Here is a 25,308-nt window from a genome sequence, read left to right as displayed (position 1 = left end):
TTACAGCAGTATTTACCCTAAGATTGCTAACTTTATCCACCTTAAGCTACTGGTCATAACAGACCAAGTAAGACTATAGCAGCAAAACCCCTGAGCATACTTTTTTTGATTAAGTATTTAACTCTCACTTATAAGAGAACATTTTTTATTTATTCTTTCAAATGTGACTCAGTCTCACTTTAGATGTTGACCCCCAGCTTTTAACCCACATATGTGTTATTTGCTAAAGATTTCCTCAGGGAGTTTTATCTCACAGTAGGTGGCTGAAGATAATTCAGGCCACTGGTTTTTTATCCTGACACATAAGCCTGCCACTTTATACTCTGACCCAGAGATTTGGTTAAGAATGGTGGTGCGGTCCGTGCAGCTTAGGGGATTAGGTTTTACCTACAATGCCTTTTGTATGCCTTTGAAGTATCTTGGAGTGCAGTGACAGTGCCGAGTTGAGGGTTTCTTCATCTGAGATTTAATGCACCCTGCTTGTGATGTCTGACAAAAATTATGAAGGAACATTGTGAAAAATGAGTGTCGCAGACAAAGCTGATCACATACATGATGATACACCCACTGAACGGCTGCCGAACAAACTGCCTGTTTGCTACCCACAAGCACTGCAGAGTCATAAACACTGCAATTTACACAATTGGACAAATTAGGCCGTTAAAATTGAAGAGGCCTGTTTGTGAAAGAACAAGGGCCAGTTCTTCAGGCTTGCTGGACCATGTGTGGTTTGGGTCGCATGGGGCAACATCTGCTCGGCAGGCGTATGACCTCAGCGCTGTCCACGCTCCTTTCTGCTGCAGTCATGGCAGCTCACAGGCAGTTGGTTGTATGTTATCCGTACCCTATTTTGGATGGTATTGGCCAATGACATAGGGCATCTGTGCAGAACTTTCTAAAGGAAAATGGATCATTTGGTTCGGTACTTGCTGCAGACATTTTACTGATCCAGCTGCTCCAAAGCCTTATGTTGCCCTGTTGCATTTAGCATCTGTCTTAGATCTCAACATTTAGTGCCTCAGTGGATTATTCAGTGGATTATTTCACTGTTGTACAAGGTGGAAGTGATTAGTAGCAAATACTTCTCTGTGGTGCACATGAATGGCCCACTGTGCTTTAGACCTATCGATTGCATCAGTATGTGATTCAACCGAGCTTATCAAGAAATACAGAAAAATATTCAACAAAAAGAGTGTCTGTCCTGCAGCTAAAAATCCACTCACTACAGTCTGTTTCCTCTTGAATATTTTTACACAAAACCAAATAGCTGTACAGTATCTCATATGACTCCAGCATGTCATTTTACACTTTCCAGACACTATTATTTGCACATTATTATTCACTAGTAACATTACAAATGAATGCAATAGCTACATCTATGTATATTGTCAATGCAAAGTTGTATGTGATTCAAGTTTTGTTTGGTCAAGGTTTTCAGCAATGAGGTTAAGCAATAAAAGAAGCACTTTGTGCCACAGAAAAACATCTATTTTCAGATGAAGGGAAACCACACAATAAGAGGTTCCTTCTGGACTAAAATGAGCTTTGTCAACAGTTTTTGAGCTTCAACTGGGGACTAAAATAAAACACCTGTTGATAAAATAAGGTCAGTGTTAAAAGAAATATAATGGGCATTTATAGACAGGAAATGGCATTTGTAGGGAGAAAAAGGAGAATTTAATTTTCAGTAAGATTAGCTATATCAGTAGTTGTTATCAGCGTAAGCAGTTATGAGAACATCTCAAAGTGTTCTCCTGCAGCCATGCAGGTAGCAGCCACCCTGAATTAAAATCTAAAGCCAATGGTTTCTGGTCTAACAAAGTTAAAGTACAGGCACACAATATGCCTAGGGGCCACCAAAAGAGCCTTGGTAAAAAGCCTGGACAGCCCATCGTCCCTCACAGACAAGAGTACTGCTAGGCAGCTAGCCACAGAGAGGCAACATGTGGAGGAAAGCATAGCAAAATAGGATGTGCTTCTTTAAGAACTGAAAGACTTCACCAAGAGAATAGTGAAACATTGAGGGAAATCAAGAAATAATTGAATAAGACAAATAATAGGGTTGATGAAGCCGAAGAAAAAATTGCAGAAGCAGAGGAGAAAATACATGGCATGGAGGTAGCACTGTCAGAGCCAATTAAGCTACAGACCCACATGGAAGTGAGGATGACAGACCAGGAGGGCAGATCTACTAGAGATAATATTAGAATCCATGGGGTCAGTGAAGGGGCTGAGGAAAGTCACCCTGATATTCTGCACTCCTCTGACCTGAAGATAGAAAGAGCTCACTGGGTCCCCACCGCCCAGAGATGCACTGCCAAGATCAATAGTGGTCAAATTTTCGAGTCACCAAACCAAAGACGACATAGTGAAGATGGCCTGGCAGAAACAAGGTTTTGTTTGCCTGGAGAGAAGAGTGAACTTAGACCATGTCTATGTTCCAGAGTTACTCAATAAATGCATAGAATAGCTAAGGCAAAAAAGGGGTGCTGAGGGAAAAAAATGTATTCACCATTCCAAGTTACAAAAACTTTTTCCAAGATGAATCCTGAATCTATAGCTTGGTGGAAGACGTAACCAAAGATAATACAGCAAAGGGCTTACCAGTAAAGGTGTTCAAGCCCCGAAAGTCCTGGGCTGAACAGATCAAGAGACTGGCCTGGTGCACATCTGACTGGGGGAAAGAGACAAAGATACCATACCCAGGATACAGAGATGCTGGACATTTTTTAGGAGGACCTAAATGACTTTGAACCGCAATAGCAGAAGCACATGTTTTTCTATGCTCACCAACGCCCTCTACTACCATTGGGGTTTCTTTTCATGTTTGTGTAGCAAAAGGGGTAAGGTTACCTTATATTTGTTATCAACAGAAGTTGGCATCAAAAAATACAACAACCCCAGGCTTAATTATGGTAGTACCATTCAATTACCCCCCCAGAACCAGCCAATGTTAAACTTGAGGGGTTTTAAAAAGAAGGGGTTTTAACCATGTCTTCTCAGCCTTGTATAAATCCCAACCTAGAAGGGGGTGTCAATTATAATAGCGGAGGTGCTTTAATATTTAAGTGGTGTTTGAAACCAAAGGCAGGGAGGGAGGATACATCATGGACATATTGGAGGAAACTGAAGTCACCTTTCTGAATATATATACACCTCCTGGAACAGACTGTACATTTTTTAAAGTAAATTTTCAACCTAATTTTAACTAAACTCCAGGGCCTTATGATTTGTGGAGGTGACTTAAATGTCAGATTAAACCTCAATTGGGACTCTTGTTGGGGGTCCAGTTCTTAAAGCACTTCACTTAGCAGAAACATGAACAATACTGCAAGACTAATTGATGTATAGAGGGGATTTCACTACTTAATAATAGATTTTACCCTTTTTTCATTTCCACACTCTCTACTCCCCAATCAATTACTTTCATTGTTCTACAAGTAAGTGCATGTGGTTAAATTATGGAGTATAGGAGTAATGGACATATCAGAACATTGTCCACTCCAGATGGAAATTAAATAAAAATTTAAGAGGATTTTCGTCATGGAGGCTAAATTCCTATACTATACTATACTATTATATATGCAATTTACACGTTATAACATTTCCATACAGGATTTTTGATATGTATTATTGAATTATCTTCATCAGTTAAACTGATATTTCAACTGCATTCATTTCTTATTTTCCTAAATATTGACTGGCATTTTAGCTGCTCTCATCTTTTACTCATCAACTCACATTTCAACTTCTTTCAGTATCTAGACATCAGCTGATTCTTACTATTTATGTTGCTTACATACTGACTGACAAGCACACTTCAGCTTTCACTAGTGTTTCAACTGAAATCACAACTGCTTTGGTAGTTTACAGTTTTAACTAACATTTCATCTGTAACATTTTGACAGTTATCTTAAACTCCAGCTGACAGTTCAGCTCCTTTCAGTTTTTGCTTGAAAACTTTGTTCAGCGACTTTCAGGGCTTACATTTTTCATTTCAAGTGCTTTCAGAAATTCCACTTCAATTTCTTTCAGCTTCTGTCTGCTGTAACACTTCAACTGACACCATATCTCCTATCAGTACTTACACTTCAACTGACAGTTCAAAGTGCCTCAGCTTACACTAATGCTTAAACTCCTTTAAGTGTTTTAACTTAAACTGCAACTCCCATATATTATTTCACATGCAAATACATATCATTTTAAGGCATTTTTATGCATGAAGTTTTATACAAACAATTTATTTTAGATACCTTTTTAAGCTAGCCAGAATAAGTTGCAAATTATAGTGCAAGTGTAGCTCAAATGGTCATTCCAAGTTGTTTTTGCCAGAGGACAAAAGATCCTGTTTACAAGTTGACTCATGACAAAAGGCACCTTAACCACCTGAACCTCAGTGACACGGGTTTGTACAAATCTAAAAATACTCGCAAAGATTCCAGATGAGCTACCGTCAAGTGGTGTTGACTGTACTGTCCGCAGATTCACATGGCTTTCATTGGCATTGGCAGTCATGGCAGAGTTCACACAGAACTGCAGGGATAAATGAGGCTTGCCTGTAAATGTCTGTGGTCATACTGGAACAGTGCCTTGCACCACAGTCCAGTTTTGTCAGGTATGAGATATTGGTGATTGAAGTAGAAGATGCTGTTGATTAAAGTGCCATTTTCATGTGAATCACCTTGTGACACCACAGTGATTCAGCTCACATTAAGGCCATAATAGCTGTTTCCATCTAGTGCAGAGAAAAGAATGTATTTTATATTTCTAGTAGCAGTAAAAGCAGCTATGGCTGGCAGAAACTTCAATAATAGATATACAAGCTCAGTAAGATGGAATTTATTACGTTTGAGTTGTTAAATTCAGCTTGAGACATGGTTAAACCTAATCACAAGCCTACTCTCTCCTGCTACTCTGTTCCTCCTAATAGATTGGCTGAAATGCATTCTTAATTTACCCTGAATGCAGGTCAACAGATGAGAAGAATCAGCTCTGCAGACAGTTGTCCCATGTATCACTTCCTGTTTTCCTTTCCCAGGGCAAGAGCTGCTCCAAGACAAGTGTCTGAATGTGTTACCGTGATGGTAACCATGGCACTGTGAAAAGCCTCCTGTCCTGGCTTCTGGACTTGTGCCCTGCACCAGCCACTTCATCCATTACTGCCCAATGACAGTGGCCGTTAGCGCTCCTCTTACACACAACTAGCCAATCACAGACGACATGGAATGCTTGGCTCTTGCCAAAAGTTTGCCCACTCTCTGTTCGTGGCAAAAGTCAACGCAACCCCCCTACTTGTTTGGGATGAGATTTGCTTAGCAGATGCAAGGATAGAGGATGTGTGTGTTCATGTGCCTGTGTACGTGCATTTGGGTGTGTTGTGTATTTAAGAGTCTCTTTTGGCAAGGCCTGTGCTGCTGAGCGCACAGATGTTTCTTTCAGAGGTGGGTATCAGTAAAGAAGAGCTGAGAAAAAGGAAATGAGCCAAGTGCATGTCCTTGAGGCACATTGAGTGTGAGTGGCGCCTCGTTGTCCCCTAAATAAGATTACGGCATTTACTCGCCCCCTGCTCTTCCTCTGAGAGTGCAACACAATAAATAAAAGAGGTGGGTGGTTTTTTTTTTCTCTTGGCAATAAAACCCAGTTTGGCACATTCTTTTCAAAACCGACTCACTCCCCCATACAGAGTTTACATGGGCCACAGCACTGGATGAAAGAGGAATTTATCTCTGAGAGAATATTGCTGATAATATTTCCTTTTTATGTAGATGAAAGCCCATGTAAAGCCTGGTAAAGCAGGCTTAGCGTCTCAAATTATGATCGCTGTATGAGAATGGGTAGATAGCAATTGACTTTACTTGCTATGCAAATTGGCAGGAGATGGGTTGAGAAGAGGGTCAAGTAGAGGATTTGCTTCCATCTCCATCTCCATCCATGTTGGCGTTTTTGATGAGTGATCTATATGAGGCGTGTTGCGCTCATCTGTCTGTTGAAGCCTACAAAGCAGAGCAGCTTATGTTTGGGTCATCATCAGGCCAACACAATATCAGCCAATCATCAGCTGTCAGTCAATCTTCCAGTCCAGGATTCACTCTCCTTATAGCTGTGCTGTATGTGTCTAATGGATTGTGCTAGGCAGGTAGAGTTGAGTAGCTTTATCAGAGCTTTTTGACTGAAAACAAATCTGTCTGGTTGATCAGAGCAATGAAACAGAACAAAAACAGTCATGCTGCGGACCTCGAACCCAAAACAAAGCCAAAAGATGCTAAAATGCTTGGTTGAACTGAGAGGAAAGGTTAGTAACAAAGTCATAGCTTTGTGTGTGATCAGGCCTTTACTTATTTATTTACCTTGGCATTCCAGGATTTAATCCATCTACCCTCCAGTCAGAAACCTATTTCTTTGATTAGCCTACTGCCATGTACCATTAGCCATGTGCTGTGCATATGTGCAGAGCTTCACTCCAGTGTAGTACATCCTTGTGAGACAGACTTTGCTCCTTGTGTGTCCTTGGGAAGTGTTGAGATGGCATTAATCATCCTGTTCCCTAAAATGCAACTTAAACCTTAAAGATGTAACAGATGTAGTCAAAGTGGACGGTCAAACTTATTTCTTAGTTCTTTTTTGTCCTCATTCTACTAATGGCCTTGGTTTGGCACTTTTATGGATGACTTTTTCATTTCATGAGTAATATTTTATTGCTGCATATTTCAGTGTTAAGAGGGAGTGAAATACTGAATCTGACCCATCTCTGACTCACGTTTAAGGTACTCACAGACAAATGAAATGCAGCCATGTTCTTTTTCATAGTGTTATGTTTGGTAGTCAACCAAGTCATGTCAAATCGAATTTTAGCTTTTTTCCGCCGAGAGTCAGCAGGCTGCTTGTTTAGGGTCCATTAAGTCCACTACATTAATGTCACTCCTCATGCTTAAAAGTGATGTGAGGACTGACAAATGACAGCGTGTCTGGCTGCTGTGAATCCCTCCAGGGCTTTCTGTACCTGGAGCAGGCAGGAGTTTAAGATGATGCTGCCTTGAGGCGCATGCTGTCAGGGAACATGAGATATGTGTGGTCCCACAGTGTGTTGACACCATTCTCTATGAGCCGTCCAGCCCTCAGCAATACCTTCTCTTCCCTTCTGAGAGCTGAAGCAAGGTTTCTGACAGAAGGCAGAGGAAAAACTATAATTTACAGAAAAATGTTAAATGTAGCTTACCTAAACCTGATTTTTTTGGCCTCTTTTCAGACCTCAGAAATAAACTGCAAACACAACATGGACATGTTAACACTTTTTAGGTTGATATAAGGCTAAAGCCTGGCAAGAATAAGTCTAATATTCACTCTTCTTGTAGCTGTTTTGCTCTGTACTTACCCTGAAGAAAAATATGTGGCTCTTTATCTGCTAAATGCTCCACTGTGTTCACCAGCTCTCTAACTCTGTCTGTCTGCCATTTGGATCTGAAGAGGTAGCGGTTTATCAGAACTTTTCTGCTGACACCTGCTGCTTGCTGCAGCTGGAAACAATGTTGATTAGACGAATGAAAGTGAACCAAAACAGTCATGTTGCGGTCCAGGAAACCCAAACTATGAGCTGTAAGACACTAAAATGCTCCATAGAGCTGCAGAATTGGAGATTATTCTCTGTGGCTTTGTCACTATGAGCAACATAACATTAGACATAATCATTTCGTCCATCTCGAACATAAATGTAAGCATTGTGGCTTCTTAAGACAAATCCTCTTAAGACAATCATTCATAAGCCCTTTGTTGTAATGCATCTCCCAGCAAACTTTAATATATTAGCCTGCCATACCACAGAAGAATCCATGTATTTATTAAAATAGACACTTCCTTTACAGTTCACAGTTTGAAGCAACACTCATTAAAATCTCTCCAAACAGTGTCATGTTACTGTCCAGATGTCATAATCCAGATGATTTGGGTTGCCTCAATTATAACTATGTGCTCTTTGGCATAATCTTTAGGAAGACTATCTCTTCTGCTATTTTTGCCCTGTGTCTTGGCTCTCGGGGGAATAATTAGATCTGCACACAGAGCTGATGAGCACACAGAAGACGATAGAATTGAATATTAACTGAACTGCTTTTTTTTTTTGGAACCTAACATATTAGGTTACTGATATAACTGACTTCACTGACAAACGTCTGTCTCTTGGCATTACCAGATGACACACTTTTTTTTCTTGCATTGCATTTTCACTAATGAATGAGAAGCCTTCTGTGATAGCTCTATCATTAATGCAACAGAAGAAAAGTTCATTTCAGGAAGGCTAAATTCCTACAGTTTAACAGCGGCATTAACATGAATAGATTTCTAGACTGCAGTGACAATCATTAGAAGGGAAAATTGAATTGTCCCTCTCTGGTCCTCGTCCATCCAGAAAGTCCATTCCCAGCAGTCGACTGTCGCCCCTCCTTTCGAGTGTCTCTGGGAGTTTGACTGAGTCATAAGGTAGCCAGGCTACAGCCTTTCACAAGGCCCTCACTGTCCGGGAGGCCACAGACTGGGGATAACTTAATTTGCCTCCTCTCACCAAGTCTTTCTGTCGCTCTGACTCTTGTCTTTTTCTCTCAGTTTATGCAGAAATGTGAAATGAATTCAACCTGAAAGAATCTTTTTCCCATTCTTGATGATCTTAGATATTTTTTTTATAAAAATGTTTATTCTCCTCTAAAAGCAAAGATGTTTAGTTAAAGTGCTTCATCACTTAACTTTCATGAGTCATTGCGGTTAATTTACTTCCACAACAGGACATTTTTACTTTTTAAAATAAATACATTTCTGTCAGTAAGCCAAAAGAAACAATAAGATCTTTTATGCATATGAGGACTGAAGTGCTCTTCAGAACATCTCATGACCCTGCAATGACTCACAGAGTTCCATTGCTGTATACACATTTGACCTGATGGGTTGTTGCAGGATGTAACATCTAATCTCAGGGTGTGTTTCCTCCTTTTGTTCCCCTAGGCTGAGTTCTCAGAGATCAACCTGGCCTCCTACGTCAACTCGGGATGTATGGTGGACATGCAGGTCAACAAAGGTGGCACCAAAGTAGTCAGGTAAGACGCTCAAGGTCAACAAAGAGCTCAAGTCTTTATATCCATTTGCCCACACAACCTATAATCTGCATCAGTGAGCTCGCACAAAGACTTCAGTTATTTTCTCTCGGTGGCGCTGAGCTCTATAATGCTTCTCAAAGAAATCAAGCCAATGGGGAAAGTAAAAATAAGACCGCTTATCCGTGTTCAATCCAGGTGGGAAATATGTGTGACAGTGTTGAAAAAAATATGAAAATATTTAATCACTTCATTCAGTCTTTCTAAGCACAGTTTGAGCCTAATGTCACCACTCAGTGTTGCAAAATGAATGTTATACAATCAGGCGTTTCAGCAAAGCACAACTCTGGCAGTACTGATAATTCCCATAATTCCCCTTTTTCCAAAGCTTTTCAGTCCCTGCACATGCACCTCTAATCACTCTGTAGAAATTGTTGACTGACAGTGCTGACACCTGCTTGCACTTTATGCATCACCTTCATGCAAACAATCGCAGAGAAAAGTCATTTCTCTTAATCAAACTGAACACACCAGTCATGTCTCTGACACTTTTGGCCAGGTGCCGAACGTAGGGGTCGTTTTGAGTGCATGTGAAAAATAAAAATGATCTTGCCGTGACAGTGGCGGCCAGTAAGCAGCTCGTCTAGCAGCAGCAGACACGTGAAGTTGGGTGTTTAAATAGACTGCTCTGTTATGTTCAGTTGGGGGCTCAAAGAGATCAGTGATGATCAGCTGATCTGGATGGCAAAGATAACTTCATGCTCCTCTTCAACCTACACTATGAATGTCATTAGTGCTTTTTTATTTGATTGTATTGTATGTATGGAATTTGTCCAGCAATATAATAAATTCTTCTTCTCTTCTATTGTTGCTAAACTGTATTATATATCATGTAAATATTGCTCTATATTTCTCTATATTTTCACAATTTCTGAGAAAATTATAGAATAAGAGTAGTGAGAAAAATTTGCAGATTTAATCAACATAAATGTGTAAATTGTAATTAATTAATTAATTTGTCAGGGATATGTTTTTGAACTGTCTTTAAATGTGTTTCTTAAACTAGCAATAACCACACTTTGCATCAGTATTATTAATAGGTACCTTGGAGTTTTTGACCACTATTGAATCAATATGAGAGAGTAGCATGGCAAATAAATCAGTCCTGCAACTGTTTTTTTTTTTTTTCGTGAGGAAGGAAATACATGAATGCAACATGTTTTTTAGACCTGAGGAAAAAAAAAAACAGTATGTTTTAGCATATAAGATTGTTTAAATGAAAAATCCACAGGGTTCCTTTAATCCCCTGTTAATTTAATTTAATCATTCATAATTCATAATTAAACTATTTGTCATTTGGCAAAACAAATGATCATTTATATCATTCCATTTATAAACTGTTTGATGTATCATCTATATATTCCTCTAAATTTATCTCTTAATATTTTCACAAGTTCAGAGTAACTGAATAAGAGTGAGAACAATCTACAAATTTAATCAATGCTATTAAACAAACAATTGAACTATTTTTAACATATTTCTCAAACTAGCAATAGGCACTACAGTGTTATTAAAGGTACCTAGTGCCTAGTTTTTGACCACAGAGTGGAGCACGCTCCACGCTGTGGAACAATACAAGTGAGGCAACAAATGAAGAAGAATGTTAGCTAGCAAATATTGATGTAAAGATTGTATTATACTTATTTTTTAAACTGGCATGTAACATGTTTGTTAGACCTGAGGAAACACACAATGAATTTCAGTGATTAAGTTGTTTGTTTAAATGAGAAGTCCACAGGGTACCTTTAATCCCCTGCTAATTTAATTTAATACTTAATAACTGAACTAGTTGTCATTTGGTAAAACAAATGATTCCATGAATGCCATTAATGTTCATTTATCTAGCTTACGTATAGTTGAAGAATAATAGAAAAACACAAGTATAGAGATCAGTGTTTTTGCTGTAACTAGTACTGTTTTGATAAGTGAGCTCTGGCTAAAAAAATGGGAATACTTCTTTTTATTCATTCACTAACACCTGCAACACATTGTTCTGTTCAGGTTTGTCTTTAAAAAAAAAAAACCTGGTTGTTATGTTTGACAGTTGACAGTTGCGCCAGAGCAGGATTTAAAATATTCTAAAAAATCACTCCAGCAAATTCTCTATTTGCCATGGCATCAACTGCCTTTTTCTTTAAAAGTGGTCTCATACACTTTATCTGCAAAGTCTGAATAATCCCTCGCTTCTTACTCTCCAAGCTGCTGAGTTTCTGCATACCGACTGGTCGATTAGATCAGCCAACCGAGTGCATGCCATCCAGCATCAGCCCACCAGTCCTCACTCTGTTTCACAGCCTTCTTGGAGAAATAGCAGCTAATCTGTGTTTTGGCTTCAGCTCCACACAGTTTTGTACAAAAAACATTTCTTATCGGTGTTGAAAGTAGTATTTGCAATGGAAATGGCCTGACCATTGCCATGCAGTGCAGTGTGAAATAAGGCGAGGATAATCACAGACTAGGGTTAGTAATACAGCTGATGTTACAATGCAACATGTTGTCAAAATTGACACTGAGGTTATTGTGCGGGTTGAATATTTTTGGTGATATTTGCTGTAATGATAGAAAGGCCAAATTGGTTGCAGATGGTGTGACTGCTGCCTTGCTCACAAAAACTGACATTCATCGCCAAATTGTTGTGGTTTAGATTGTGGTGTATGACTCGGTGCTTGACTACAAACAGTGCAAAGGTCTAGCAAGCACTCTGATTGGTTGATAGCGGTTAGAACACTGTCTTTTAAATGGATGGACCCAAGTTTAAACCCCTAAAACGTGCTATTTTCTACTGAGTAAGAAACTGAACAATTTGCTGGATATAAAAAAAAATCAAAAATCAGCTTCAGACCTTGAATATGTCTTTGTCATAGATTATGGCCAATGAAAACCAATTTTTTCTTTGATAGCAAAGTGTTTCTAACTCCGCCAGACTGTTGTAACATGTTGACTGATAGACAGAGAACAGACGAAACACCAATTTCCCAAGCACAAATGAAATGCGGTCTGTCTGATGGCATTTTTCCGTGTGCATATGCGTGTGTGTGAGAGTGTGTGTTGTTGGGAGGGTTGCACACATGCCTAGAGGCACGTTTACACTGTATATTTAAAGCAGGTTCCTGCTTTTCCACGTGGCTTCTGGCTGTTGTGCTGGCTGCACTGTGACCTCTAACCTCTGTCCACATGCATGCTCACTTAACACGTTTCCTCTGCCGGCTCAGTGCCGCAGCACACTTTCTCACAGTTCTGTGGTTTCAGAGTTGTTTATGCAGTGAGGTTTCTCTCTCTTTAGTCATGTTTCCGATATATTAAAACAACAATTCCTCTATGATATGATTAAAGATATCCAATGAAATGGAGACAGTGAATTTCACATAATAATTTAAAGTCCCCCTCCACTCAAATATATGTTTTTCTTCTTGTTCCTATAATTGGATGTTTGAGCTCCACTGTGCAGAATGATGAATGTGCAGAGTTTGACTAGAAAGCTGTTTTCACGTTCATCTGATGAAAGTGGAAAGTTTCTGTGAGCTCATTGTAAATCAGATTTGTAGAGGTGGGCCTATGAGCAGGATTTTGTGACATCACAACTAGTTTGGTAGCCTATCCTGGTCTAATATTCAACTTACTTATTTGCATATTTCTAGATTCCTGAGTTTTTAATGAGGGAGACGGAGTAGATGTCATTTGAAGGATTTTAAAGTTGTAATTGTACTTTTTTGTGGAAAAACCATATCAGACACATATTATCATTCCAAGCAGAGTATTTTTACATTTCAACATTTTTCCTACATTATGTCTGGAAGGGATCTTAAGAAAGAAGCTAAACTGGGAAAACAGCATACAATACAGTATTGTATGAATCCGGTTTTCATTCATCTTCTTTTTTTATCTGGCATTTTTCACCTTTATTTTACAGTCAGTGTAGGGAGACAGGAAACAAGGTAGGAGAGGAGGGGACGTTGCACTTACATGGTATGCACCTTAACCACCAGGCCACCCAGCTCTTAGTTATCTTTAGCAGACTGTTCTACAGACTGTTGTCTCAGATGCGCTCTAATTACAGTGCATCTAGTATCTGCTCTGTAAGCAGATATTGTGTGTGATAGGCAGGTGTAGATGTAAAGATTTAGTAATCCAAACGAGCTCTGGAAGCAATCGGCTAAATATCTGGCCATCATATTAAAGTTTAGGAGGTATGATGTTAACCATATTCATATTATTCGTTTGGCCTGTTAGCATGCCAACATTGTTAATAATTACAAACACAGAGTACAGCTGAGGCTGATTGGAATGTCTTTAGTTTTGCAGGTTTTGCTCATAAACCACAGTACTGGACAAATTAAAATTTTGATGGTGCAGATGAAAAGTTTAGGGATCATAAAAGTGATTATAATTCATCCTGAGGGGACAGAGAACATGAACCAAATTAAATTGTAATCCATCCATTAGTCGTTGAGATATTTCACTAAAAACACAGCTGTCTACCTCAGGGGAAAAGTCAGGGTACTATTAGAGTCTGTACAAATTGTTGTGCCAATCCAGTTATTCGGAGGATAAGTGAAAACGTTGAACTGCTAGAGGTCCTGGAGAAAAAAATGGTAAATGGACTTTACTTATATAGCACTTTTTTAGTTCTTTGACTATTCAAAGCACTCACATTCACCCATTAACACACTGTTGGAGCAGCCATCAGAGGCAATTTAGGGTTCAGTATCTTGCCCAAGGACACATTGACATGCAAATTGGAGGAGCCAGGAATTGAACCACCAATCTTCCGATTAGTGGACAACCCGCTTTACCTCCTGAGCCACAACCGCCCACGAAATTCACCTGATCACCTCAGGGGATCATCATTAGGATTCATCCTCTGAGGACCATTCATTTCTGTACAAATATAGTTATTTCTGTCCCAGCCAAAAAGGTCAACAGATTGATACAGACCAGCCCTCAATATAGTCATGACAGTTTGAGAATTTATAAGGTTTTTTTGTCATAAACACTATCACATTGACCTTCAGGAATGAATAGTAAACAAATCCATGACCACAGGTTCCTGACTAACAAAAAATCACATTTACTGTGAATTAGCATTACAGGGCATCAGATAAATAGTTGAGTTTGCATATCATTTTTCTACCACCCTGTGCAACGTGGCACGCTCAGCCTGCAGTACAGCACAGCGACATGCCACAAGGTACAGTAGTTATGACATGTTTTTTTCAACTGCACTGCTGTAGTCAGCCCTTTGGCTTCTCCGCTCTCTGCTGCCAAAACCTCCAGTGAGCTGCTCAGCTCAAAGTGGGAACACTGGTCTGGCTGAAAGACAGATTACAGCAGCCAAGTATGATAAGCCACAGAGCGTCTCCCTCCTCCACTGTCCCTCTGCTTCTGCACAGCCCTCCTCCTGTGGTTAATAAAACCTGTTGATTAATTAGTGGCGATTAACGTCGGGCAGTGGATGTGTTAACTCTTGATGATTGAGGATTTTATTAAGCTGTTGCACTCACTGGAAGTAGTTTTGGGGAGCAATCTAAGCTAGATGCCTGAAAATGTGAATGTAAAAGTAAATATGAGGTTTTTGAACTATTTGAAGTGCTTTCTACCACAGTACACCAAACATCAACATTCAATAAAACTCTTTTATTGCTCTTAGAGGGCCTCATTAACACTAGCTGTATAAAATACTCTGTTAATCATCATGTATGCTATTAACCCAACCACTCCTCTATTAACTTCCATTAAGTTGTCTGTCAAGTTCTCTTTTTAGCTTTAAATGTGGACATATTGGTCCCTTTTTTAGAATAACAATAACAATCTGAAAATTAGTTTAAGATTTATGATGGATTATATGCATGAAGACTTTTGGTTTGCCAAAAAAAAAATCTAATCGTAAATGTCAAATATGAGTTATATAACTTATATAGTTATATAAGTTTATTACCAAACAGTAACCCAACTAATCAGTCAAAATATTTTAAATATTTGTGTAACTGGCAGCAATTATTTGGGTTTAAAACAGCACTATTGTAACATTAAATGACAACAAATTTTTGCTAAACAACTTTTAGTTTTTTTTTAAAACCATGTCACTCACCTTTTTGACTTCATAGAGGTTAATGGTCAAGACATCGTTACTAACCAACAATAAGCAACAATTTGCAATAGTAGTATTGAGCTCTGTGAATATTACACAGCAATGTTTTTGAGGTTTTTTTGGGACTGAGGTTGATTTTTCGGAGTTTTCGCACAGTGAATGAAAGCATCAACCAATCACCAAGCGTAATCTGCACAGGCAGCTGTTTATTGTGAAGGCCCACATGGTATGTAGACATGAGACACAAATATCCAGCTGTATGTGTTTTATTTCATTTATTTTATTTACTGTATCTACACTGATAGATCGAGGCCCCGTCTGTCTGTGAGCTCGGCCGTTTCACTGCCAGCAGACAGACAGGCTTATTCACTACAATGGGCAGGAAAATAGAGTTAATAAATCAACATATTGATTCATGTATAATCAAATACAAATAAAAATACTGTTGATTTATTCCTGTGGAATCGAGTTTGGCCGGCTGCTGTCATTTTCCTGTTGTTTATTTGCCACAGTCTCAGTTTGTAAAGGCCTTTGGGAGGGTGAGAAACATCCAAACTTGTGCAAATGTTGTTTGAATAGTCATAACAACACTCAGAGACATGCTGTAACCAAGTATGCTCGCTCATTTTTCCCACAATGAGCAGGACTATTGATACATGCAGATCGACATTGACATATACACAGCCAACTGTTAATGATAGGGTTAATGTACTAGCTTTAGACTGAATTTAGGCACAACAGTGCTTTGAGCTAAATGCCAACATCAACATGCTCACATGCTCACAATGACAAGTTTAACATGCTGATGTTTACCAAGTTTAATGTTCACCATGCTCATCTTGTTCTTGGTTTGGTGTGGCCAACTCATCTAGTAGAGACTTTAACCAGTCACGGGTTCACCAGAGTCATTAAGATTCGTCTCCTGGGCATCATAAATGTCTGAACAAAATTCCATCACAGTGCATCCAATAGTTGCTGAGATTTTTCAGTTTGGCCTAAATGATGGATCAACCAACCAAATTAAAATCCCCACGCCACTGGCATGGGCTAAAAACAACGTAGCCCTTTAACTGAGCTCTCTCACATCAAGGTGTTTTGGCCTGAAAGATATAGGTCAGTGTATAGATGTTGGAAGTCACTTACACTTATTTTCCTTAAAAGCCACCACAACCGTATGTCCTACAATTTTAGGTCTCAACAGAAAATGGAGTTCAGTAATTTCCTGTCAGTGTAAATCAAATATCCAGTTCACTAGAATCAAGACTGGATTTCAGAAAGTTCTTTAAACTGGATTAATTGATACACCGATGGGCGTTCATGCCGTTTGTGGGGTTCCTTACCATGCCTGAACTGCCCTGCTGTCACACACTTCGACGTTCTCAGCCCCACAGATGTAGGGAGGCAGCCGGATTACATTAGCAGATCCTTGTCTGATTTCTTTTTTTTTTTTCCTCTTTCTATTTAATTTTCTGTCCTGAAAGCCACCGGGCTCAGGCAGACAGGGCCACCCCTCTTTTCTTTCCAATCCTTACAGCCCGCATAACAAGGCTCCCCTCCTTTAGTTACCTCAGGTGACGATTTACCGCTTAGACCACACAGAGACGATTCAGATACACACACACACACACACACACACACACACACACACACACACACACACACACACACACACACACACACATACATGAAGCAAGCTTTGACCCCTTGAAAACCCATTTTAATCAGTGAGGGAACTGTCTGCCTGGAGCAGCCTCAACACCTAATACCTCAGACAAGTTCATCTTGTTACCGAGCAAATAAATCCTTCTCACAGACATGCTGAGTTCAGACATGGCTTTAGGACGCCTGAGGGTGGTTTCCTTTAGGAGACAGTAATGAAAGCATACAGCGGCCATGCCCACTCCACCATCCCTGCTTTTGTAATACAGCCATGAATACAAATGGCCCCACTAATTCACTCAAACTCATAACAACACTCATTTCCCCCTCTGCCAGAGGTCATTTGGTGCTCTATCGCTCATGCAGCTCCTTTCCTCATTACATCCCCCTCCCATGGGACTCTTCCCCAAATCCTCAACACAATCACTGTTAAACAACTAAACATTCTCTAATTTGCTTTGCCAGCACATATGCTTAAGTTACACCATCTTCTGTTTGTATTTTAGAGGTGTTATTCAAATTCATCTACAACTCTTTGTTGTTTTAGTTGTTGGCGCACGTTCTTTGTTTTCTGCATGACCTTCACTGTGCTCAGTGTGGTGTGGAGATGAGCCCTGGAGTGCGATCGCGGCTGGAGGCCATCCTGAGCTCTGGCAGCCCTGACCGGGCCACCGCCCAGGATCTGAGCCCCTGCCAGATCACTCTGGTGCCACCGGGCCTGGAGCCACAGCCGCAACTACAACTAGTTCAAGATCCCGGCCAGGGGACCACAACATGATGCTATGTTTCAGTCAATCACTGTACACAGAGGGAACAGAGGGTTCTTCAAGGTTCTTTGGAAATGGTAGTTTTATGTACAGTACAGATGAAAACGTAGAGAACTTTATGTTTTGTTTAAATATGCTCACTTGCCTACATAAAGTCAAAGAGTCACAGTTCTCGAACTCAACGTATTGGTAGATGCAAGGCTTTATAAAAACTCACTTTATCACCTTCAATCAAACTTTGGACCAAAAAAATGACTTCTTCCTCTAGTGTCAGCCAAGTGAATCTCAATCCACCAATTCTCAAAATTGGACAAATTGGATAAATGGGATTTTGGATTGGTTTCAACAAAATACAGTTTACTAACTTGCCATTAGCAGACTGCCAATGCAAGCATTAAAGTAAATCCCAAAGATAATTTCAGTGTTTAATGTTTGATGTAACTAAACATTTTGTTGCATAAATGCAAGAGCTGCTGCACTGCCAAAAAGCTTGACCAGGGATTCTGTCTCATATGTTAATGTTTCATTTAATTGCCGTGGATTTACAACAGTTATTATATTCCCACAGTTGCACAAGACAAGATTTTAATATAAAAAATACAGCCGTTTTGATATGCGTGAGGACAAAGTGGGGTTGCAACAGAGGATGGAGTGAGAACGCCATTCAGAAAAAAGTATTTCCTTAGTTTACAGATGTCACGTTGTGGGATTTTTTTCTTCTCTTTTTGGCATTAAACTTCAAGTTGCTAAAGCACCTCCCGGAGAACTCTATCACTATAACACTCAAAAGGGAATATTTTGAATTTGGAAATATGCTTATTCACTTCCTTTCCAAGAGTCAGGTGAGATATGATATGATATGTCTGTGCATTAAGTACAGAGCTAGAGCTAGGTGGAGATTAGCCAAGCCTACCATAAAGACTGGAAGCAGGGATAAAGCAAAGTAAGTAAAATAAATGTTCAATTCATAGACAAATAGAAAACCAGTGTATAGTTTTAGCAAGAGTTAGATTAAATAACTATATTTCCCTGTCTGTTGTTTCATTAATTGTGCGGCCAGACAACCTCACTGAGAAAACAAGACTAGAAGTATTGCTAGGCTTTTGTTTGCCATGGTGTAGTTACAGCACCTAAACTGATGTTCTTAAATAATTATTTGTGTAAGGATTTAACAAAAAACATATTTTGTGTTAAGCTCGGAATGAAATTTGTTACATGGGGACAGCACCTTGTAAATGAATGTGTCAAACCTGCTAGCAAACAACAGCTGTTTTACATTTTAAGTCTCCACTAACTGTCGATGGAAATATCCGGATCTTTAGCTTCTTAGCTGCTACTCTGTTCACCGGCTAGTTGCTAACTTTGTCCATCTGCCATTTAGTACTGGGTAGGTAGCGAAACGTTTATTTAAGGTTTTTTGTTTTATTTCATTTTAAAATATTGATGACAGACATGTATGTGTTGCTAGGCAATTAATGAGCTCTTTTAGCTTCGAATAGAGCCAAGCTTGTTCTTTCCCCTGCTTTCAGTCATTTTTTCTCAGCTAGCTTAATCACCCCCTAGCCTCAGCTTCATACTTGACTCTGTAACATTTAGAAATAAATTAAATGTGTTGTTCCCAAAACACAGAAAGGAGTTCTGTTCTGCTAGCTGACACAGCATTGTTTTGGCTCTATTTGGAGTCCCTGCTATAAATGTCTGTCCTCCTCACAGGAAAGATATTTCTCTCTAAGGTGGATTTTTCCTCCGATGATGGAGAGCCAGTTTGGCACAATGCACCATTGTGTACAAGTGCTGCGCAGATCCTCGGTATGTACTGTTTGACATTTGTGGCATTCCCACTGAGTTCTACCCTGATTATCCTTATCAATGAGAGACAGACTAATGGGAGGAACACAAAGCCCTTTGCCTGCCTTTGAGCCAGGCACAAGGCCGTTATGAGGACAAATGTTCCCCACAGTTCACTCTTCCCTGAGGAGCCTGTTAGAAGGTCAGAGATTCTGTATGATAAATGGATATGGAGAACAAAATGGCAGCATATTGTCTTGGTTTTGAATAGTTTCCTGCTTTAGGAATTCTGATGAAAACATCCTGTTGGCCCTGTTGTACATTATATTGTATGATACTCTTGCCTTTCACTATAGTTTGACGTTTAATCCTGTGCAGGCGGGTTATACCAGGGTTATCTGCAGTGTTGGGCAATAGCACATTATTTTGTAATGCACTACAGTGTGATTACGTTATAGTGTGATGGAGTTGGTCTCTGTGTGTTCATTGAACAGACTGGTTTGGTACATTATAACTTGATGTGGGAGTTGGAAGTGTGGGAACGTGATTAGCTGCCACCAAGAGAGAAATGCAACTCCAATTTCATGTTGTATCTTTTTAAATTACTTATCCACTGGTAAGGCCATATTGAGACATTTAAGACAAACTGTTCTTGAGAAGTCTGGTTTAAATAATGTTCTCATTCTCACAGGTATATTTTTTTCCAGCATGTTTGTTCCTATTTTCCTTAATTTACTATCCAAGTGTTATGAATGGTCTCATGATTCCACATATATCCATACTGTCCTAATGCTATCTAATGTAATCCATAACCTTGCTATCCCCATATCAGTGCCTGTTATCAGCCTTTATTGCACCACTGATAACCCATTCAAAGGGTGCATTAGCATATCACCCGTGAAGTGATGACTGTAGGGCTCAAATGATTCGGACCGTAAAGCATAAATGTGCACTTCAGTGTAATCCACGACCCGCAGGGAGCCTTGTTTCTGCAGAACGAGTCAGAGTGAAGAGACAGAAAAACAAAGTTAATGGGTGACAAACCTCGGTAATGCTCTGCTGCTATAGGGCACTGCCTCCATTAACCGTAGCCCGGTGAAAGCTATCCCACTGAGCTGAATGTCTTCTGCATCTGGCCTTTGAGTGGTAATTAGGTAGTGCAAAGGTGTAGTCTTTTTTGTTTTTATGCACACATCCACCAAGCACAGAGTTTGTCATATTGACCAGATCTTAATATATAAAAACAAGGCATACAACTTTGTCTTGAGTAAAGTACAGCTGCATTATGAGACACATGAAAAATGTGACAGAGCATGTACTCTATGTTGCCAATTTTGCATTTTGGCTCTCATACAAGCATTTGACCAAGTTATCATGAACCCTGAATGATTTCAGTGAGCTTTAACCTATTGGAATAGTGTCGATACCTACCTAGCTTTTAGTCACTTATTATTGGGACTGAACAATTAGTTTAGAAAATAATTTGCACATTAACTGATCGTGAAAATACAAACCCACTTGCTTCCAATCTTGCCTTCCTCACAGCTGGTTAGGGCTGGAAAGTGTGGTTTCATGTTTTACTGACACAAGATGGTGATGCACCTGCACACAAGCTAATTTATTCCACTGTTTCCCTGGTTCTATGAGAATACTGCAGGTAGTACATTCATCTTGACAGGAGCTTATCCAGGTAGCTGAAACCAGGATATAGAGCTTACATGTGCAAACACATACAAGGACTCTCCAAAAACCACTAACAGCCGATCTGACTAAAGAATTGTTTGTACCTAATGCCAGAATTTAACCTTAGCAAACAGTGAGAATCTGAAGCTTCAGTCACCAGGAATGAGCTTTTCCTAGATACAGCACATTGTGTTTTACCCCAATAAGATTAAATTAAATTCAATGTCTTGACTCGTCCAGTGTTGAACTGCCCACTGTTCAACAGAATGCTGTTCTCATTTAAAGTGGGGTGTTTGTCAGAAACAGCACGCTACGTGAATCAGCCCATATTTTTATAAGGAACTTGTGTTTCACATGAACCGTTGAGTCTGGTTTGGTTCTGGAGCCTCAATAAACAGCTTCATCCAGTATAAATAGCAGCGCCTTTGGTCTGTTGCCACTGCGGCTGAGTGCAGCAGCAGGGAGGAACAGCTGTAGTCGCTCTGTCGCCGAGACCAGATCACTCCTCAGTCATCCTGCCAGTCCTGGCCCTGCCGTCTAACATAAGCAACACTTGAGGACCCAGAGCCTGCTCAAGAGCCTGCTGTAATTTCAGCCTACATCCTGCAGCCCCTTTAACTACTGTACTGCGTGTGTACCTGTGCATATGGATGCATATTTCTACTGTGCATAAGGGATGTGCAAGTCTCCTCATCTGTTTCTGCAAGTAAACAGTAGATCATGTCGCAGACTCTGCACTGTAATTTTTGGGTGTCTTTTAGCTTATTGTTTTGGTTTTATGGTACTAAACTTTACTGTCTTGGTTCACACTCACATCATTTCCAGCAGCAGCAGCAGCCAGCTGTTCTCAGTGAAAAACACCCTAAAAAAGTAACCTTACGCGCCAGATGGCCAGAACCATCTGAGAAGTAGTTCTTGGAAACTGTTTGGAAAAGGGCAGGGTCTTTCAAAAAATACTTGGCAAGTGATTGGATGAACCATCTGTCTGTCACCATCTATCCATCTTACCTTGCAAGACAGCTGGATTTGTGAAATTGTGAGATCATGCAAGATCATGTGAGAGTGCTCCTGAGACACTAATTGGTCTGAACCACCACAAGTGCATAACTTGAAGTCTGACTAGATAGATTCTCATGTGATCTTGTGATGTGATGATACATGTGTGATGTGTGAAAAAGTGTATTTCTCAAAACATTTGAACTACTCCCTTAAAGGTTCACTTGCAACCCATATTCAATAAGGTCAATGTAGACTTAACTCTCCTGTTGTCTGGAAACTATGGTCAACAGGCCGCATTTAAAGAAACTATACCTAAATTTTGGGTCAAAATGGACCCGATGACAACAATAGGGTTAAGCCATGTCAAACATAAAACCCATTGGTGTTACTATAGCTACAATGCTAACATATAAGTGTGTAAAATACACTTGTATTGTGTACATTTAGAAAGCTTATAGTATAGTATGTACTGTATGTTTTATTTCCTATCACATATATGATATGAAAAGATAATTCAATTCTTTTGAGAATTGAAATAATGTACATTAAAAGTGCTGTAAATGAATTGAATTGAATCTGAAAGCATTAATAAGTAAAAAATAACTGCAGTCAAAGTGAATTTCCTGCATTAATGTCAAACGCGGGCGGGTTTAAAGGAGGCCCCCCAGGTGCCTGATGGGTCACTTGGCCCTGCTCCCAGAACAGTTTGTAAAGGAGGGATTAGCCTGTGTTAATTGAATAGATGGTCCAAAAAGATTAGGTGCTTCGAGGAGCATTTCTTCACCTCTTCAGCCCGACACAGTCAGTGAATAATGGAGCCCCTTGACTGTAAACACAAGGCCCAGATACAGTGTGTTAATGTGCTGACAGAGCTGTCAGTCTGGGACAAGCCGGTGTAGTGGAGACGTTTGATTTAAGCTCAGTCAGGTTAAAGGTGTTTAATAGTAAGGTTACTCAGAAAACAAGTCATTATGTATATTTATCACTATGTGTATGAGCCCAAATGCACCTGTCTGCCTGAAATTGGCTTTTAAAATGATGTTCACAACATTCACTGGTGTAGATTACTTTCTCCTGTATATTATTATGACCTTCTCATACGGGTGGGCGAAAGTAAACATTGAGAAATAAAATAAACATGAACCTCAGTAGAGGATTTAGAGACCTCATCCCCTGGACAGGTGACAGTACATCGTGATAACTGACAGATGTTGAAAAGGAAACTTGACTTTCTTTTGGGGTGGTTGTAACAGTAACACTTTTTTATATCTTGGCTTGAAAATCCAACATATCAGCGGTAAAAAATGCTTTTGGCAAAGTTGTTTTTATTATTTATATTAGACAAGAGTTAGTTCTGTACCACTCTGAACAACTTTTATTATTGTGTCAAACACAATGGGACAGATCAAGTCCATCTATTGTATGTTTACTCTGAAAATGATGCTCTATATGGGCTAGAGCCAGGCCAAGAAACCAGGTGTATTCTGAGCCAGAAGAAATGCAAACATGTGGTCCAAGTATGAACTAGATGAATGTGCTATCTGGGGAGGCTGACATTCATTTTAATTCATCCAATAGCTGCTGAGATATTTTTCAGTTGTGGACCAACATTGCCATGTAAATGTTTAGCCCCAATGCCCTGTTTTATCATACCCCTAAATTACCTTTCATTTCACCACAAAAGATCTCCCAGAATCGTGTAGATTGATTAGATGAAAAATGCCAAAATGCAGTAACTGATGGTTTTCATTTCCATGTCCATCTGGCTCCAGGTCCTTCAAGCCTGACTTTATCCTGATCCGCCAGCACGCCTACAGCATGATCCCAGGAGAGGACTTCAGGAACCTTGTGATTGGCATGCATTTTGGTGGCGTCGCAAGCATCAACTCTCTCTTCTCCATCTACAACTTCTGCAGCAAACCTTGGGTGGTAAGCGATCTTTAATGGCCCTTTTTGCTCTACTTTAACCCACACAAAGGTGTCGTGAGTCCCTCCCTCGGCGTCTGCCTTCGACTGATTTATTTGGGCTATTAAAGGGAGCTGTAACACCTGTCTCTGGAGCCGGCGGAGCAGGCGGCCTCCGCAGTCACACATTATTACTCACTCTGTCCTGAGAGAAAACACATTACAGGACTGCAGTGAAAAGGCTGTCAATGTGACTCTGCATGGGTTCATAATGGTGGTCTTGTCATCTTAAAGTTTAAAGGAGCTTTTATGTTCCATACGGGAGAAAAACAGACATACTTTGATAATTTGGTGAAAGAATGTGCTCTGACACTGAATGTTATAAGTCATTCACCCCATATTTTACCACACATTTTCAGATGTCTTTGTTTTCTCCTGCATTACTACACTTTCGAAAGCAACTTCTTTTTCATTTTCATAGCATATGGAAATGAAAACCAAAAATGAATGACTGCATGGCTTATAGGAAATCAATTTAAAAAGACGGAGTATGTGTGGATCGTTGGCAATAATGTGAATTTAAGAAGGCTAAGCGGACAGTTACTTGAACTTATCATTTCTGGGTCTATTGTGTTATACATCTGAAGAGAGGCAGAGATACAAATTCAATAATAGCTCAGAGTACAGTGCAGCTATATATCAATTGTCAATTGTAATTTCACTTCTGTTAACCCACAGCTGGATGCAACAAGTTACAAACGATTAACTTGACATATGTGTGGCAGGTAAGAGAATGTAGGTTAGAGCTATGAAAGACCATTACATTACACCTAAGTGTAAGGACCTAGATTTTTTTTCCTTTCATGAAAACAGGTGTTGGGTCTAACTGTGCTGCTTCACTGGGTCACATCTCATAAGCATCTGTGAGGGGGAAAAAAAATATTTGTGTCCTCTAGATTCCCAGACCATTCATCATACATCACGTTGTGTGTCCTCCAGTTATGAAAGTCGTGCTGTGAGCACAAATGTACCTTCCAAAAGCATCTATCTAGCCTCTCCTGTCTCCTGCTGCTTAGATAATGATATGTGACTGTCTCGTTTATGTCTGCTTACAGTTTTCTCAGATGATTAAGCTCTACCACTCCCTTGGTCCTGAGAAGTTTCCCCTGAATGAACAAACCTTCTATCCCAACCACACGCAGATGGTGAGTACCTTGCAGATATTATTTTTCACTGCAACAGTATAAAAACACTCACAAGGAAAAAAATCACCATAGATATC

The 25,308-nt window shown here is 39.8% G+C and overlaps 1 protein-coding gene across 1 annotated transcript in view; it reads left to right on the top strand.

Annotated features, from left to right (window-relative positions):
* Positions 1 to 25,308, top strand: part of LOC134004493 (synapsin-3-like) — a 95,883-nt gene that overhangs the window by 14,129 nt on the left and 56,446 nt on the right. The window contains exons 4-6 of the mRNA XM_062443793.1: positions 8,989 to 9,080; positions 23,894 to 24,050; positions 25,142 to 25,231. Coding sequence (XP_062299777.1) covers positions 8,989 to 9,080; positions 23,894 to 24,050; positions 25,142 to 25,231 — 339 coding nt within the window. The remainder of the gene's footprint in view (positions 1 to 8,988; positions 9,081 to 23,893; positions 24,051 to 25,141; positions 25,232 to 25,308) is intronic.

The sequence above is a fragment of the Scomber scombrus genome, chromosome 22, assembly GCF_963691925.1.
Source record: "Scomber scombrus chromosome 22, fScoSco1.1, whole genome shotgun sequence".
In the NCBI taxonomy this organism is placed as follows: Eukaryota; Metazoa; Chordata; class Actinopteri; order Scombriformes; family Scombridae; genus Scomber; species Scomber scombrus.
The sequence above is the reverse complement of the archived record's forward strand: the minus strand, read 5'-3'. Positions and strand labels throughout refer to the sequence as shown.